General features: G+C 55.1%; 1 protein-coding gene across 1 annotated transcript; it reads left to right on the forward strand.

Moving 5' to 3' along the window:
* Nucleotides 1–2,971: 2,971 nt before the first annotated feature.
* TCN2 (transcobalamin II) lies at nt 2,972–14,531 on the forward strand. The gene is made up of 10 exons (XM_005869767.2): nt 2,972–3,139; nt 3,414–3,610; nt 6,410–6,602; nt 7,484–7,653; nt 8,582–8,743; nt 8,946–9,118; nt 9,250–9,436; nt 10,566–10,737; nt 12,046–12,161; nt 13,957–14,531. Exons 2-10 carry the CDS (start codon nt 3,547–3,549, stop codon nt 14,016–14,018), a joined length of 1,299 nt encoding a protein of 432 aa, XP_005869829.1. The 5' UTR covers nt 2,972–3,139; nt 3,414–3,546; the 3' UTR covers nt 14,019–14,531.
* Nucleotides 14,532–16,357: the final 1,826 nt, after the last annotated feature.

Raw genomic sequence — 16,357 nt, forward strand, 5'->3', positions numbered from 1 at the left:
TTGTAAACAGCGCAGTGCCTGCTGGGAAGCCGAGGGGAACCGAGTTTAGAGGGGAACGAAGGCATTCTGTTGTCGTGGTAACGGTTGCCATCTGCTTTTCCTTTAATTATGTGCGTAAAATAAAGCTGTTATGTGGGTAAAATAAAGCTAAAGCAGACTTTTATCCTACAGGGGTAGGGAAACCAGAGAGGCCACTTATATTTTCTGAGCCTTAGCGGTAGGTTGAAAAAATGATGAAAAATAAAAATAAAATCCTTAATTAAAAAAAAAAGATGAAAGACCAGAGTTCTAGAGCTTGGACTATATTTAAATGTACTTTTAACACATTTAACACATCTGAGCTTTTACTATGTACACGTGAATTTTGTATTGTGTTCCTCAAAGGATAATTACAAAATTTATTACAAATATTCACACCAAGGTGGTGTGGTTTGGAAAGTAGATAACATTTTAAATTTCTTTAATGGGTTCTTCTTCAGGCCTCCAAACTCCATTTTTTAAAAAATATATTTCATTGATTTTTTACAGAGAGGGAGAGGGATAGAGAGTTAGAAACATCGATGAGAGAGAAACATCGATCAGCTGCCTCCTGCACACCCCCTACTGGGGATGTGCCCGCAACCAAGGCACATGCCCTTGACCAGACTCGAACCTGGGACCCTTGAGTCCGCAGGCCAACGCTCTATTCACTGAGCCAAACTGGTTAGGGCGAAATTCGACATTTTTAAGCATAAAAATATCTGCGATGTTAACACCTTCAGAAAATTTGACATAGGAAGTTTTGAAGCTTGTTGTCAATACAACAAAATCGCATATATATCAAATCGCATATAAATCAACATATGTGTAACTCCATCTATTGAAAAAAATCCGCATTATTAACCGGTACACCTAGTAAACTATGGTAGATCCAAAAAATGGAATACTATTCAGCAATGAAAAGAAATGAGTTATCAAGCTGTGAAAAGACATGGCTACATTTTAAATGCATGTTGCTACGCGAAAGAAGCCAGTCTGTAAAAGCCCGATGTCCACCAATAGGTGAGCGGATAAACAAATGTTGCTCTATCCATACAATGGAATATTACTCAGCAATAAAAATACATAGGGCAACATGGACAGATCTCAAAATAATATGCTGAATGGAAGAAGCTAGGAAAAAAAGTGTTATATACTGAATGATTCTATTAATATAAAGTTCTGGAAAGTGACAGAAAGTAGATCAATGGATGCCTAGGGATGGGGGACGCTGAGGGTGAGAGAGAGGCATTACAAAGGAGCAGGAGGAAACTTTTCAGGGTGATGGGCATGTTCATCATCTTGATTGTGGTCATGGTTTCCCAGTTGTATACCCTTGTCAATATGTCGTTAACTGTATGTTAATTTTGACATCAGTGACACTGCAATAAAAAGTGTTCAGCTCTGGCTGGGTAGCTCCGTTGGTTAGAGCATCAGCCCTATATGCCAAGGTTGTCTAGGTTGGCACCCTCTTTGCTTGTCAAGCAGTGAGCAAGCCAGTCCCAGATCCCCATCTTACCACATGACTTTTTAAAAATGTATTTTTAATTGATTTCAGACAGGAAGGGAGAGGGAGGGAGAGAAAGATAGAAACATCAATGATGAGAGAGAATCAGTGATCAGCTGCCTCCTACGTGCCCCCTACTGGGGATCGAGCTCACAATCTGGGCATGTGCCCTTGACCGGGATCGAACCTGGGACCCTTCAGTCCACAAGCTAACGCTCTATCCACTGAGCAACACTGGCTAGGGCTCTCTGCCTCTTCTTTAGCTATGCATTCCTGTTCCAGTTCCAACAACTCCTCACTAGGCAGTTCTTCAAGAATGACCTTTAGGAGCTCCTCAATACCATCCACATCCACACCCAGGGTTAGCGTTGTTTGCCATCTCAACCACGGCCTTACTGATTTTTGTAGCATTTGCACTATGCTGTTATGGTGGCTTCAACATCACTGGGCAATAGAATTTGTTCAGCTCCATTGTCAGCTTATGAGACTACCATTGTCTATACAGGCCATCCTTGATTGAAATGAGGTATATGACTGTATTTATCTATATCAAGAGCTTGACTTGTGATAAGTCAGGCACAAAAACAAAACAAAACACCACATTATCTTGAAAGAATGAACCTTGGCTATTTGCCATAAAATGATTGCCATAAAAAAAAGGCCATCCTTGATTGAAATGAGGTATATGACTGTATTTATCTATATCAAGAGCTTGACTTGTGATAAGTCAGGCACAAAAACAAAACAAAACACCACATTATCTTGAAAGAATGAACCTTGGCTATTTGCCATAAAATGATTGCCATAAAAAAGCGTATTTGGGCCCTGACCGGTTTGGCTCAGTGGATATAGCGTCGGTCTGCGGACTTTAAGTTCCCAGGTTCGATTCCGGCCAAGGGCATGTACCTCGGTTGTGGGCACATCCCCAACAGGGGCTGTGCAGGAGGCAGCTGATCGATGTTTCTAACTCTCTGTCCCTCTCCCTTCCTCTCTGTAAAAAATCAATAAAATATATTTTATATTTTAAATAAATATAATTTCAATATATTTCTTGAAAAAAAAAAGCGTATTTGGAAATGATTAGAGGTGTTTTAAGGGCTGAACATCTTCACAGGTTGAGCTGGAAGGGAGCTTCATTAGAAGGATGTTGCCCAACGCTTTCACCTCACACAGGAGAAAGTATTTCCAACTCAGAGAGGTTAAGTGACCTGGCCGAGGTCACACAGCATGGCCAGAGTTCACTCTTGTACACTGATCCGCCTGTGGGGCCGGGCAGATGAGAAATCCTTCCTTTTCTCTCCTTGCAGAGATTTTTTTTTTAGGTTACTTTTCTAGTCCTGATAAACAGCCCCGCTGCCCACGGCTTTGTGTCTCAAATGATTAAATCCTGTCCCTTAACTTGTTTTGTTTGGTCTCCAGGGTGCTTCCAAGTTTTCCGGTTGTTAAAAAATCTAGCCTGTCTGGTCCCGATTCAGCCAGCCCCACCCTTCTGGGCGGGCAGATAACAGCTGACTTCAGCAGTCTCCGTCACGTGACCACCGCAGCTCCCCGCTCTGCTCCCTGTCCCAGGCCTGTGTAGGCACTTCCAGGGGCTCCTTCTGTGAGGGGCAGCAGGTAGGCACCCCCGCACTGCCCGTGCACCGCTGGAGCAGTTGGGGGGTACCCGACAGGTGCAGTCAGGTAGACTTGGGCAGGTCCGCTGGCGGGCTCTTCGGACAGAAGGACACATGTGGCTGGTCTCAAAACGTCCCATACACCGCCCCTACTGCCCCCCCCCCTTGCCCCTACCTCCAGGAAGGTCACTGCGCCCTTCCTTCCTCTGTTCTTTGGCCTTCCTTTCCCCTCAGCGACAGACCTTGCCCCCTTTTTGTCTCTGCTGACTTCGCAGCACGCTGCCAGACGCGGAGAGATTAATCAGTGACAGAGCCCGCCTCTCTCGGAGCAGCGACCAGCCGTGGTCAGGACAGCCCAGGAGTTCCCCGTCCAGGTCCCCGTCTGCTGCTCACCCACCTGCTGCTGCCATGGGGCGCCTTGGGGCGCTCCTCCTCCTGCTGGGGGCCCTGGGGGCCCTGGCTGACATCTGCAGTAAGTAACAGACTCCCTGCGCCTCTTTCCTCCTGGTCCTTAGAGAAAGGACCGTCTTGTTCAAGCCCCTCCTTCTATCGCTGGGGAAACCGAGGTGCGGTGTGGGACGGGGTACCCGCCTGCCTCTTCGGGCTCTCACAGCAGTTTGGGCTTGGCGGGGGCTGAGCCGGACCTCAGCATTCCGCACGTGTGTTAAGATTAATTACATGTCTGACTCCCCACCGGACAAGATCACCTCCCTTCATTCAGTCATTTGTGCGTTGATCCATTCAGCGCGCGTTGGTTGAGCCTTCCGGTGACAGGTGTGGTGTTAGGGTTTGGGGGAAAGAACGAAGAGGGAGCCAGAGCAAGTCCCTGTCCTCTCACAGCTTCCGTTCTAGCGAAGGGACAGACGAAGGCAGTCGAGAGGCAAATCGGCGCTGTGTGTGGGGAGGCTGAGGTCATCGAAGGCCACCGATTCAGGGAGAGAGGTGGGGGCAGGATCTCCAAGGAGCTGGGGGCAACACGGGAACTGAAATCCAAAAAGAGGAAAGGAAACTGGCCGAGGGAAGTGAGGATGGAGACCCTGCTGGGGAGACGCGTCCCAGAGGGGCAGGGAGGGCCGCGGTCAGACACTGGCATTGTATTCCTCGTGTGCCAGGGCCGGACCCCAGGGGCCTCTCGGGACCTGTGAGTCTGAGTGACAGGCTGGGGGCTGCCTGAGCCACCCACCTGTCTCTTCCCTCTGTGCTCTGCCCATAGCGTGATGCCTGCCATACACTCTCACCAGCAGGCTCTCCTGTGATCCTTGGAGAAACCGAGAGGCAGGTCCGGTCATGGCCACGTGATGGGTGAAGCAATCAGGGGTTGGAGGGGCGAGGTGACCTGCCCAGGGTGCCGCTTTCCAGGAATCTGGCTTTGCCAACTCGGTTCTCAGAACCCCACAGCCAGGTCAGGGGCACCAGCAGCCTCCAGCCGGGATTCCTCAAGTGCCACCAGACGCCGTAGCCCTTGGCTCTCGGCTCCTGTCTAGCCAGTGCCCAGGGGAGACCTAGAACCCGGTCCCCAACCTCACTGATTGTGAACATTTTATTTATTTTATTTTCAAACCCCACCCGATTTTTCCATTGATTTTTAGAGAGAGGGAAAGACAGAGAGAAACATCGATGTGAGAGAAAAACATCAATTGGTTGCCTCCTGCACGACCCTCGACCAGGGCCTGGGTCGGGGAGGAGCCTACAATCGAAGTATGTGCCCTTGACCAGAATCAAACCAGGGACCCTCTGGTCCGCAGGCCGACGCTCTATCCACTGAGCCACACCGGCCAGGGCCATTGTGAACATTTTTAAAGTCCCCTTCCCACGGGGCCTGGAGAGCCCGGGACTGGGTGTGTGGGCTTGCTTGCTGTGGCTGAGTCACCCAGTCACTCTCAGCCTTATTCCCTTGCCTGCAAAATGGGCTAAGAGCGCTCCCAGCCTGCCTCTCTGCGTGTGCCCCACACCTGCTTCACCGGCTTCGCGCCCCGGGTCACGTACAGGGATGCTGCACTAACACCTGTGCACGGTGGGCTCCTGCGCCTCGGAGCAGCAATGCCAGGCAGGCCTCAGCGGGCAGGGCAGGGCTGGGCAGGGCTGGGCGCCCCGGGCGCAGGAGGCTCCAGGGGGAAAGGGTGCTGGGCTGGGACACTTTATGACCCTGAGTGCATCTGCCTGGCGCCTTCCTTTTAAGGAGGCTGTTTACTGCTCCAGCTTCTCTTCTTATCTCTTCTAACCCCCAGGGTGACTCACCTGCCCGAGGTCAGAGCCCCGGGTGGGGCAGGGATTCCCTTGCCATTTTGAAGAAAAGAGAGAAGGAAAGGAATGGGGAGGGGGAGGGAGGACAGATGACCAGAGAGAGAGACAGGCTGAGTAGTGTAGAAACAGGTCTTCAGAGCAAGAGCGAGAGACAGAGACAGAGAGAGAGAAAGAAATGGAGACAGATACACAGACAGACAGACAGACAGAAATGGAGGCAGATACACACACAGACAGACAGACAGACAGAAATGGAGACAGATACACAGACAAACTCTAAGATAGAAAGGGCAAGGAGAGCGATTCCCACTTACCCCCCACATCCCGCTCCCCCTGCCTTCCTGCTCTCATAGCAAAAAAGACCTATGATTTGGAGAAAACAGATGTAAGATGGTAGGACCCAAACCGGAAGAGATGGGGCCATGGGAGCGAGAGGAGGCCCAGGAGGCACTCTGCCGGCAGTCCCTTTGGGAGGGGCCGCCTGCTCACATCCCGGGACAGGGCACAGAGGACAGAGCGCAGCCCTGCAGTGACCTGGAGGCCGGAGGTGGGGAGAAGTCCAAGGTGACTGCAAAGCCACCTGCTCAGCTCAGGTGCCTTCCCTAAGGGAAGAGGCTGGACAGAGGTGAGCGTGCAAAGCAATGCTGACAATACCTTCATCCAGGGGCTGGTGTGAGGACCAGATGGGGTCAGGCATGGTGCCCGGGGGGCACACCACGTGGCTTGGCCTGCAGCCTCTCTGTCACTCCTGATGGGCGGAGGAGTTGCCTGGCAACCAGCTGCCTCTGTCCTCGACCTACCACCACCCTTCCCTGGCCCACACCCACCGCTGTTTGGGGATGCCTGCTTTCCACCCTTCACCGCTCTGCCTTTCTTTATGGCCAGATTTCCCCATACGAGCAGGGTGTGTTCTGGCGGAGGTGGAGTGGGGACATGTATTCCCAGGAGAAGGCCCTGGTGAGGGAAAGGCGGTTCCTTGCTGGTGGCCTGCCCCTGCGACCTCACGTGGCCTGTTCTCTTTCGTCAGACATCCCCGAGGTGGACAGCAGCCTGGTGCAGACTCTCGGCCAGCGCCTCTTGCCCTGGATGGACCAGCTCTCTCTGGAGCACCTGAACCCCAGTATCTATGTGGGCCTGCGCCTCTCCAGCGTGGAGGCCAGCACCAAGGAGGCCTTCTACCTACACAGCCTCAAGGTCGATTACCAGCAGAGCCTCCTGAGGTATCGCCATGCTCCCTCTTCTCTTTCCCCCCTGTCTTGCTCCATATCCTAAGAGACAGGGGACCTGCGTGCTGGTTTGGGCCTGTCACTGGTTGAGTGGGAGACCTTAGACACATTTCACCTCCCTTGCGCCTTTTTCCGTCTGTTGAATGGAATTGGTTTGACTAGACTGGAGATGCCAATACAGGGTCCCTGTGCTGCTTCTGTACCTGGGGCAGACATCACTAATCCATGACCACACTCTTCCTCCATACTGAGCTCAGAAGCAGCATCTGTGTCTGTGCTCCTATTCCATGCCTGGGGCAGACATCACTAATCCATGACCAAACCGAGCTCAGAAGCAGCATCTGTGTCTGTGCTTCTATTCCATGCCTGGGGCAGACATCACTAATCCATGACCAAACTGAGCTCAGAAGCAGCATCTGACTCTGTGCTCCCTTTCTCGGGGGATTAAGGGAGGCCTGTTCTGAGGTCCAGTGCGGGAATTTGAATGAGAGATGAAGGATCAGGAGTACCGTGGAGCATCTCCTACTTGGCCTCCGTCTTGAGAAGTAGATGCAGGGCAGGGAGACGAAAGGAAGGGAAGAGTACGTAGGCGAAGGGTGACCAACACGGCGGGGCAAGCACAGGCCATTTGGATGGGAGAACCCTCGGAGTGTGTCCTTGAGTTTAATTTTTCATCGTCATGAAATATGAGTGGCATCCACCTCACAGCTTACCTGACTGACTATTTTCTGTGTTGGGGAAGGTTCTAGCAAATTTTCCAACTGCTGGTATTTTTTTCCACTTTGTGATGTTGGGGGGCAGGGGGCGGCACCCCGAGCCAGGCTTACTTGGGTGACATTTTCTCCTGGAAGTGTTGCTAACTGACTTTGTCCTAGGCATGCCCCCAGCGATGACAACACTGACCTGCAGGCCAAGCCCTCCATGGGCCAGCTGGCTCTCTACATGCTCGCGCTCAAGGCCAACTGCGAGTTTATCGGGGGCCACAAGGGGGACAGGCTGGTCTCACTGTTGAAGCGGTTCCTGGAGGATGAGAAGAGGTCCATTGGTGAGGGGACGCAGCCTGCCAGGGGTGGGCTCATCAAAACTGTGGGCTTTCTCTCCAGGCCCCGCTCCTGCCCTCCATTCTCCTTACCTCACTGTCCACTTGGAGGCGTGGGCCCGCCCCGGTAGCCTTCCTTGATCAAGCCTTTCCTGCACTCCACATGCCACCGAGATTGACTGACTATCTGCCTCTGGGGCAACAACACAGCCTTCTTCTTAGTCACTCCTCATCCTCTTTCTGCTAACTTTCCTCCTCTGGACATGACCCAGCACACACAGAGCAAGCATTTTAAATACAAATCTGATCTTTTAGTGCCACTGCAACCCTGCAGGGGCTTGCTCACTGCTGTGTTCCCAGCCCACAGGCCCAGTCTGTCTGCCATGTTTTGCTCTCCAGGCTCTGCCCGTCCACTCTCTGGCTCACCCATTCGCCTACTCCATGGGCTCCCGCCACACTGGCCTTCTCTTAGCTGCCAAAGCTGGGTCTCCATATATGTTCCTTGTATCTGGAAGGCTACTTCCCTCCCTAGCTCTCTCCTACCTCCCCTCCCAGCATCACCTCCTTGGAGACTCCTGCCCTGACTCCCCAGATACTCAAGGGCCTCTGTTACACCGCCCCTCGGACCCCGTCCACATCTCAGTTCTGGTCGTGCTCCCTGAGTGTGGATTGTGTTATTGTCAGAGGCCCCAGCTGCATGGCGCCTGCCTGTGGTCACCGCATTCATACCTCCAAGCACAGCGCCTGATGCTTACTGGGCCTCCGCGAGCCTGGGTCGAAGGGACAAAGGATCCCATGACCCAGAGGAGGGTGTTGGGAAGTATAGGCCAAGCGTCCTGTGTGCTGGTGGGGCTGGTTGCTGGGAGGGGATGGAGAGAGGCAACCCCGCAGGCCTGGGGTGCCACCCTCACCCCTTGGTTCTCCACCCTCTCAGGGCATGATCACAAGGGCCAGCCCCACACCAGCTACTACCAGTACGGCCTGAGCATCCTGGCCCTGTGTGTCCACCAGAAGCGGGTCCATGACAGCGTGGTTGGCAAGCTCCTCTATGCCGTGGAACATGACCACCATCTCCACCGGGGCCACCTCTCTGTGGGTGAGTGGGCCGGACCCCGCTAGGCCAGGCTGGCGCTCCTCCAGCCCCTTGGGCCCTGTGCTCACCTTTCCCTGGGCCCCCTGCTTATCGAGTCCATTAGGAGCAAAACAGCGAGGGCTTGTGTGTGGTGCAGCGGCTGTGACCAGCGTCGGAGTTGGACTGGGATCCTGACCCCAGCTCCAATCGGCTCTGTCCCCTGCAGACACAGTGGCCGTAGCGGGCTTGGCCTTCACCTGCCTGCAGCGCTCCAACCTCAACTCCGATCTGAGACACCGGATCACCCTGGCCATCAGGACAGCGCAGGAGAAGGTCCTGAAGGCCCAGACCCCAGAGGGCTACTTTGGGAATGTCTACAGCACCCCCCTGGCGCTGCAGGTGGGACAGAGGCTCCGGGACTGTGGTCCCCCTGGTGGCTGGTGGGAGGCGGGCTCGTCAGGCGCCGGGAGACCTGGCTTCTCCCTGCTGGCTGACCCGCCTCCCCCTTCTCTCCCCGACTCTGTCACCAGCTGCTGATGACCTCCCCTATGCCTGGGGCGGAGTTGGGCACAGCCTGCCTCAACGCGAGGGCCGCTCTGTTGGCCAGCCTGCAAGACGGGGCCTTCCAGAACGCTCTCATGATTTCCCAGCTACTGCCTGTCCTGAACCACAAGAGCTATGTGGATCTCATCTCCCCAGACTGCCTGGCACCAAGAGGTAGCCACCCCTCTCAAGGGAGCTTGGCTGTTTTCAATCTGCAGGACGCTCCTGGAAGTCTGCCTGGCCCAGCGAGGGGCGGTTGTTTGGTCCCGATTTGTCGGGTCAGCAGGGGTTTGTGAGTGTATGTGGGACACAACTGGCAGCTAAGATGTGGTCACAGCTTCCAGCAGCTCGCAGTGTGGGGAGGGAGACACCAAATGGAGAGCTCTGGGCAGGCCAGGAGTCTCCCGCCCTTCTGTGATAAATGTTTGAGTGAGTGAGTGAGTGAGTGAGTGAATGGATGGATGGATGGGGAGTGACACATTTTGGTTAGCTCTTATACATTACAAGAGGCCCAGTGCACGAATTCGTGCAGGGGTGGGGTCCCTCGGCCTGGCCGGCGATCGGGGGCCGGATGGCTGGGAGGAGGGACTGCGGGAGGTTGGCCGGCCACAGGAGGTTGGCTGTGGGAGCGCACTGACGACCAGGGGCAGCTCCTGCATTGAGCATCTGCCCCCTGGTGGTCAGTGTGCGTCATAGAGACCGGTTGGCTGGTCATTCGGTTGTTTCGTCGTCCGGTCACTTAGGCTTTTATATACCTAGATAATGAGTCCCAGTGAGCAGCCCGAGTCAGGGCTTCCTCTGGGAGAGGGACTTGAGTTGGTGAGTGGGATTTGCAGGTGGCGAAGAGAAAAGGGAGGGCAGAGAAGAGAAGAGGCAACAGGAGCAAAGGCACAGAGGTGTAAAGACTGGAATTGGGGTGAAGAGTGGGGCCTGGGAGAATGGACGGGAGTGGCAGGCAGGAGAATGCAAAGGAGAGGAGACCCTCAGAGAGGACAGGGGAGCGATCTGAGCAGATGCACATTCTAGAAAGACCCCCCTGGGTGCTGTGTAGCAGATTGGTGGGAGGGGGGATCCCGGAGGCAGAGACACCACGGAGGGGCCTGATCTTGGGTGGCTGGGGACAGGGGGGCTGGGCTGGCAGCCAGGTTTCAGCTGGGCAGGCGGCGGTGGTGTTGACGGAGATGGGACCATCAGGAAGGAGGAGGTCCTGGTAGGTCCCAATGTCTTCAAGGGAAGAAAGGAGAACTCACACCCAGGCCCCCCGCCCTCACACCGGCTGACACTTCCTCTCTCCCGGGGACAGTCACGTTGGAGCCAGCCACGGTGACCCCCTCACCGATGCAAGTCCCAGAGTTCATCCACGTGATGCTGAAGGTTCCCAGTGTCTGGCCACCGTACAGACACTCCATCTCGGTGCCCGCTGGGTCCTCCTTGGAAGAGGTTCTGATGAAGGCCCAGGAGCTCGGAGGATTCATGTGAGACCCCCCCCCCCCCCCCCCCCCCCCCCCCCCGCACCCCACTCAACCCACATCCCTGAAACGGGGTCACGCCTCAATAAGATGGGGGTGTTTCTCATGTTACCAGTGGGGAATCCGGCTCAGAGAAGTTGAGTGCCTTCCATCAAGTCACCCAGGCCCCAGACTTCTCCTCTAGAAAGATGTGCCTCAGTGTGAGAGGGCCCCAGTTGCATTTCCCAACGGACAGGGAGGGCCCACCGCTGGCACCGTGGGGTCACCTGGACCCAGGAAATTTCAGGCGAGAGAGACAGAGACAGAGAGAGAAGAGAGAAAAACAGAGACAGACAGTGTGCAGAGAGAAGTGCTCTGAGCAGCCATGTGTCCCCCCACACAATGTTAGGGACTCTGTGGCCCCACAGAGTGAGGGGATGACTGGGAAAGGGGGCTGCTTCGTGACACCCCCTAAAACATTGCTTTCCCTTTGCTTAAGTCACCCTGGATGGGTTTCTGTTTCCTAAAATTATAAAAACCCTCTCTCCCGAAGACCCAAAGCATCGATCAGCCTTTTGGAGAGAGGAGGGGCATGGCCCATGGAATTGTAAGTGTCAGCCTGTGGACTGAAGGGTCCCAGGTTCGATTCCGGTCAAGGGCACATGTCCGGGTTGTGGGCTGAATCCCTCAGTGGGGGGTGTGCAGGAGGCAGCTGATTAATGATTCTCATCATTGATGTTTCTATCTCTCTCTCCCTCTCCCTCTCCCTTCCTCTCTAAAATCAATAAAAATATGTTAAAAAGAGAAATCGAACTCCAGTGATCTCTGATAACGAGGAGCATGGTGTATGTAGAGTCAGAGAGAAGACTGAGCAACCCAGCCACAGGAAGAGGGAGTGCCCCTGAGCCACAGAAACTTCCAGAACCAGGGACCCAGTGCTACCACCACGTGCCTCTATCCCCCCATGTTCAGCTTCTCTCTGCACACTGGCTTCACCCTCTCTCACTGGCATTTTATGTGATGCTGGCAGCTTCGGATTCTCACCCCTTCAACATCAACCCTCAGAGGGGGCCCAGCTGCGGGGTTGATAACGTAATAGGTGTCCTTCCTGCAGGCCATGGTCATGGTCGGCACAGAGGGGATGCAGTCACCTGATGGGCAGTGACAGTGGGGCTGGAGAGGAGGGGTGGAGGTGAGACCCATGGCACGGTGGCCAGGAAGGGTTTGGCTAGCCCTGGCCCTGAGTTTCCTAGTGTGGGTTGAGCTCTACTTCTGTCCTTGGGTCGCTGGGAGCCACAGTCACCTTTTCTCCCTCGTTGCCTGTCCCTTCGGTAGGTACGGAACCCAGGCCTCCTTGTCAGGCCCCTACCTGACCTCTGTGATGGGGAAAGAAGTCGGCGAGCGTGAGTTCTGGCAGCTCATCCGAGCCCCCGACACCCCGCTGCAGCAAGGTGAGTCTGGTGGCCGGCCACCTCTGGGTGTGCCCCACACACACCAGCCCTGCCCCCAAAGCGAGGCTTTGACAACTCACCCCAGCTTTCCCTCGAACCTTCCTGGGCCTCAGCCTCACATAGTCACTGATGCTCAAGCTTGCAGGCTCCTCCCCGGCCCGGGCCCTGGTCGGGGCTCGTGCAGGAGGCAACCGATCGATGTGTTTCTCTCACATCGATGTTTCTCTCTGTCTCTCCCTCTCTCTTCCACTCTCCCTAAAAATCAATGGAAAAAATATCCTCGAGTGAGAATTAACAAAAAAAAGAAAGAAAGAAAGGGGGGCATGGAGAGGGATGGGTGGACTGTCTCCAATTTTACATCTTCTGCCCCAAACTGTCATGAGCATCCTTGTGCTGCAGCCCACTCACCAGATAGACTCTTTTCTTTTTAATTGTTTAAAGTATTACATGTCTCCTTTATTACCCGATTTGACCCCCACCCCGCCACTCCCACCCCTGAGGACAAGCCCCCACCGCCCCAGTGTCTGTGTCCACTGTGTCCATTGGTTATGCTAATATGCATGCATACAAGTCCTTTGGTTGATCTCTAACCCCTCCTTCCCCACCTTCCCCCCCAAGGCTGGACGGTCCGCTCACCCTGTCTCTGGATCCACTTTTGTTCATCAGTTTATGTGGATCATTATATCCCACACATGAGTGAGATCATGTGATGTTTATCTTTCTCCGACTGGCTTATTTCGCTTAGCGTAATGCTCTCCAGTTCTATCTATGCTGTTGCAAAAGGCAAGAGTTCCTTCTTTTTTACCGCAGCGTAGTATTCCATTGTGTAGATGTACCACAGTTTTCTAATCCACTCATCTGCTGATGGGCACTTAGGCTGTCTCCAGATCTTAGCTGCAGTATTATAAATTGTGCTGCTATGAACATAGGGGTGCGGACAGACTCTTCAAGGCCATCGGTCCCTGCTCCTGCTCCCTGGGACTTCTAGTCAGCACTTACCATGTCCCACCGCTGAGCCAAGTGCTTTATGGAAGGTGGGAACTTTCTGGGGGAGCCCCAGGAGAAGCCTGGCTTCTGAACCGATTGATAAATTAAACGAAGGGGTCGCCGCAGACGACGCCTGCAGATCCGGCCTCTATCACTGATATGGACCATGTAGCCCGGGGCGGGGGGGGGGGGGGGGGAAAAGAGGCAGGCGTGGGTGGTTGTGTCCTCCACCGCCCACCCCTTAGCCCTCTAATCCAGCAGGAAGCCCACCCCCCTAGGAAGAGGGAGGCCCCATTAGTGATGTCTTTATTATCCCTCCTTCAGAAATGGGTCACCAGCACTCACGAAGGTGAAATAATCGGGCCACAGTCACGCCCATAGTGAGTGACAGAGCTGGGGCTTGGCCCCAGGCGTCACGCTGGAGCCTGGGTTGTCTCCAGTGAGCGGAGGCTGGCTCCTGGGAGTCTTCCCCGGTGGTCCTGGCCCTCCCTCCAGTCCCTCTTCCTGGCAGCCCCTCGGGGACGATGGAGACCGTGCCCACCGGGTGTTGTCCTGGTCTCTGGTTCCTCTCACCTTGCCTTGGTTATCCAGTATGCTTGCCCCTACCCCACCCTCTGGGGGCTGCCCCGCTGCAAAATGAGGCCGTGGGCCTCGGGGACCCTAGGTCACAGCTGAGTTCAGAGGGTCACCTGGCTCTGGACACCAAGCCCTGAGCAGATCTGACGGGCCCTGACCTCAGCTGGAGGCCCAGAAGATGAGATGGGGGGGCTCTGCCCTGTTAACACCCCTGCTCCACCTGTCTCTGCAGGTATCGCTGACTACAGACCCAAGGATGGAGAGACCATCGAGCTGAGGCTGGTTACCTGGTAGCCCCCAGCTCACCTCCCCCGGCCGCCTCGAACAGTCTCTGCACCTCTACCCTTCTCCGTCCAGGCACGTGCCTGGCCCTGCCGCCGCCTCATGTGCACTTGGAGCAATGTCCCCGGATCAGCCAGCCACCACCCCTGCAAGGCTCCCAAGCCACTGCCCACCTGGGAGTAGGGAGCCAGGCTTCCTCCCCGGGATGTCTGTCTGCTGGGTCTGGCCAGCCTGGCCCTGCGGGCGTCCCACGAAGGGCACTCGTAGTCTGAAGGGCATGAAGCACCTCAGGCCCCTTAGCACAAGAAGTCCGCTGGCCGCTGGCAGTGTGAGTACCACCCGCTGTGGCCGTGGGGTCCTACCAGGAGACCGGTGCAGCCCAGGGGCTGAGCCTTGAACCCAGCTCTCAGGTCCCCTGTCAGGGCGGCGGCCCCAGGGCCAGCCGTGGCATAGCAGCTGGCGAGGACCCTGCAGGGCTGCTCAGAGCCTACCTTTGAAATGATTAAAGTGTTGATTATGCACATGCACCAGCGTCCTGATGCCTCATGCTAGGGAGCACGTGCCGGTGCTGGGAGAAAGGGGGGTACCCCTGGGCAGGGAAGAGGGTGGGTCAGTATGCTGGGTCCTGGGGGAAACGGTGCTGGAAGTGGCAACACTCGCTGGACACTTCCTTGCGTAACTCGGAGGGCGCTGATGTTTTTGTTGTCAGCTCTGCTTTACAGATAAAGAAACGGGTGTCAAAGAGGGAAAGTGACTCCGCAGTGACAGGCCTGGCTGAGGAGCTAGGCAGACCTGGGGGGGGGGGTGCCCTCCTGGCTCCTTCACTCAATCACTGAAAACTGGGGGCTTCAATGAGTGTTATGATCACACGGCAGAGACAGGGCCCTGGAGCGTGGGCTCCCACTCCTGGCTTCTCCCCAGTGCAGTCAGGACAGCACCCCAGGCCTCGGCAGCTAGAGTGTGAGGGCCCTCTCTCTCTGGGGGAAGGCCGTGGGCTCTGGGACATCCTCTGGGAAGTGGGGTTCAGGTCAGGGAGACACTCTGAACACCCCACCCCACTGAGGTTAGGAAGGGTCTTGCCCTCAGAGGGGCCCTCTGATTGGCAGCACGTCCGTCGGGGTTTACGGTGACACACACAGAGTCCTCGAAACCATAGAGGAAACAGGTGCCTCTTCCTCGAACGCCAGTGTCAGATATGTAGGGTCCGGGCAGGTAGGGGGAGTAGGCGATTTAAAAACTCCTTGTAAAAAATAAATATGTTTGTATTGATTTCAGAGAGGAAGGGAGAAGGAGACAGAGAGAAACATCAATGGTGAGAGAGAATCATGGATCGGCTGCCTCCTGCACGCCCCACACCGGGGATCGAACCTGCTACCCAGGCATGTGCCCTGACCGGGAATCAACCATGACCTCCTGGTTCATAGGTCGAGTTCAGCCACTGAGCCACACTGTCCAGGCAGAACATTCTTTTGTATTGAACCAAACATCGAACTATGGGCAAGCCCAAATGGAAAGGTGGCCTCCGTTTTTAAGGTGAATCGTCTGTGCCCAGAACCCAGAGTGCTTGTTCGCTCATCCTCCCTCATCGCAGCCTGGGCTACTTCCAGGACTCAGGACCCGCCCTGTGACTCCCCGTGACAGCCCCGTCGCAGAAGGTGGGGACCCAGAGAGGTCTGCAGCTTGCACACAGCCTAGAAGTAGCAGAGCCCACGCCTCACCCACTGACCCCAGCCCTCAGCACTTGCCACTGCACCACCCTGCCACCTCTCTACCCCTTGAGACACCAACTGACCCCTCCCATGCAGGGGAGAACGGCCCTGGCTGCTCTTGGGCCAGGTTAGAGAGAGGGTAGGTGGCACATATTGGGAACACCCCCTGAACTGGGCTTTCTTTAATAAAAAAAATATTTTTAATTGATTTGAGAGAGAGAGAGAGAGAGAGATCAACTATAAGAGAGAATCATGGATGAGAATCATGGATGGGCTGTCTCCTGCGTGCCCCATTCTGCGATCTGGCCACCAGAGGGCGCCTGGGACCGGGCTAAGTGGTCGCCCTTTGAGGGCTTGTTCCTCCAGCCAGCGGTTCTCAACCTGTGGGTCGCGACCCCTTTGGCGGTCGGAGGACCCTTTCACGGGGTCGCCTAAGACCATCCTGCATATCAGATATTGACATGACGATTCATAGCAGTAGCAACATTACAGTTATGAAGTAGCAACGAAAATAATTTTATGGCTGGGTCACAACATGAGGAACTGTATTTAAAGGGCCAGAAGGTTGAGAACCACTGCGAGTCCAGACAGATTACTGTCATCAAAGGCAGTCTGGGGGTGAGCCCGTCCAGTGAAGGGGGG

This window comes from Myotis brandtii, unplaced genomic scaffold (genome assembly GCF_000412655.1).
Source record: "Myotis brandtii unplaced genomic scaffold, ASM41265v1 scaffold303, whole genome shotgun sequence".
Classification (NCBI taxonomy): Eukaryota; Metazoa; Chordata; class Mammalia; order Chiroptera; family Vespertilionidae; genus Myotis; species Myotis brandtii.

What these genes read in the sequence shown, in the direction of transcription:
- TCN2 (XM_005869767.2), top strand. Translation starts at nt 3,547, where the DNA reads ATGGGGCGCCTTGGGGCGCTCCTCCTCCTGCTGGGGGCCCTGGGGGCC. An exon ending in GGCCCTGGCTGACATCTGCA is followed by an intron (nt 3,611 to 6,409) that starts GTAAGTAACAGA and finishes CTCTTTCGTCAG; the next exon opens with ACATCCCCGAGGTGGACAGC. An exon ending in CCGGGGCCACCTCTCTGTGG is followed by an intron (nt 8,744 to 8,945) that starts GTGAGTGGGCCG and finishes TGTCCCCTGCAG; the next exon opens with ACACAGTGGCCGTAGCGGGC.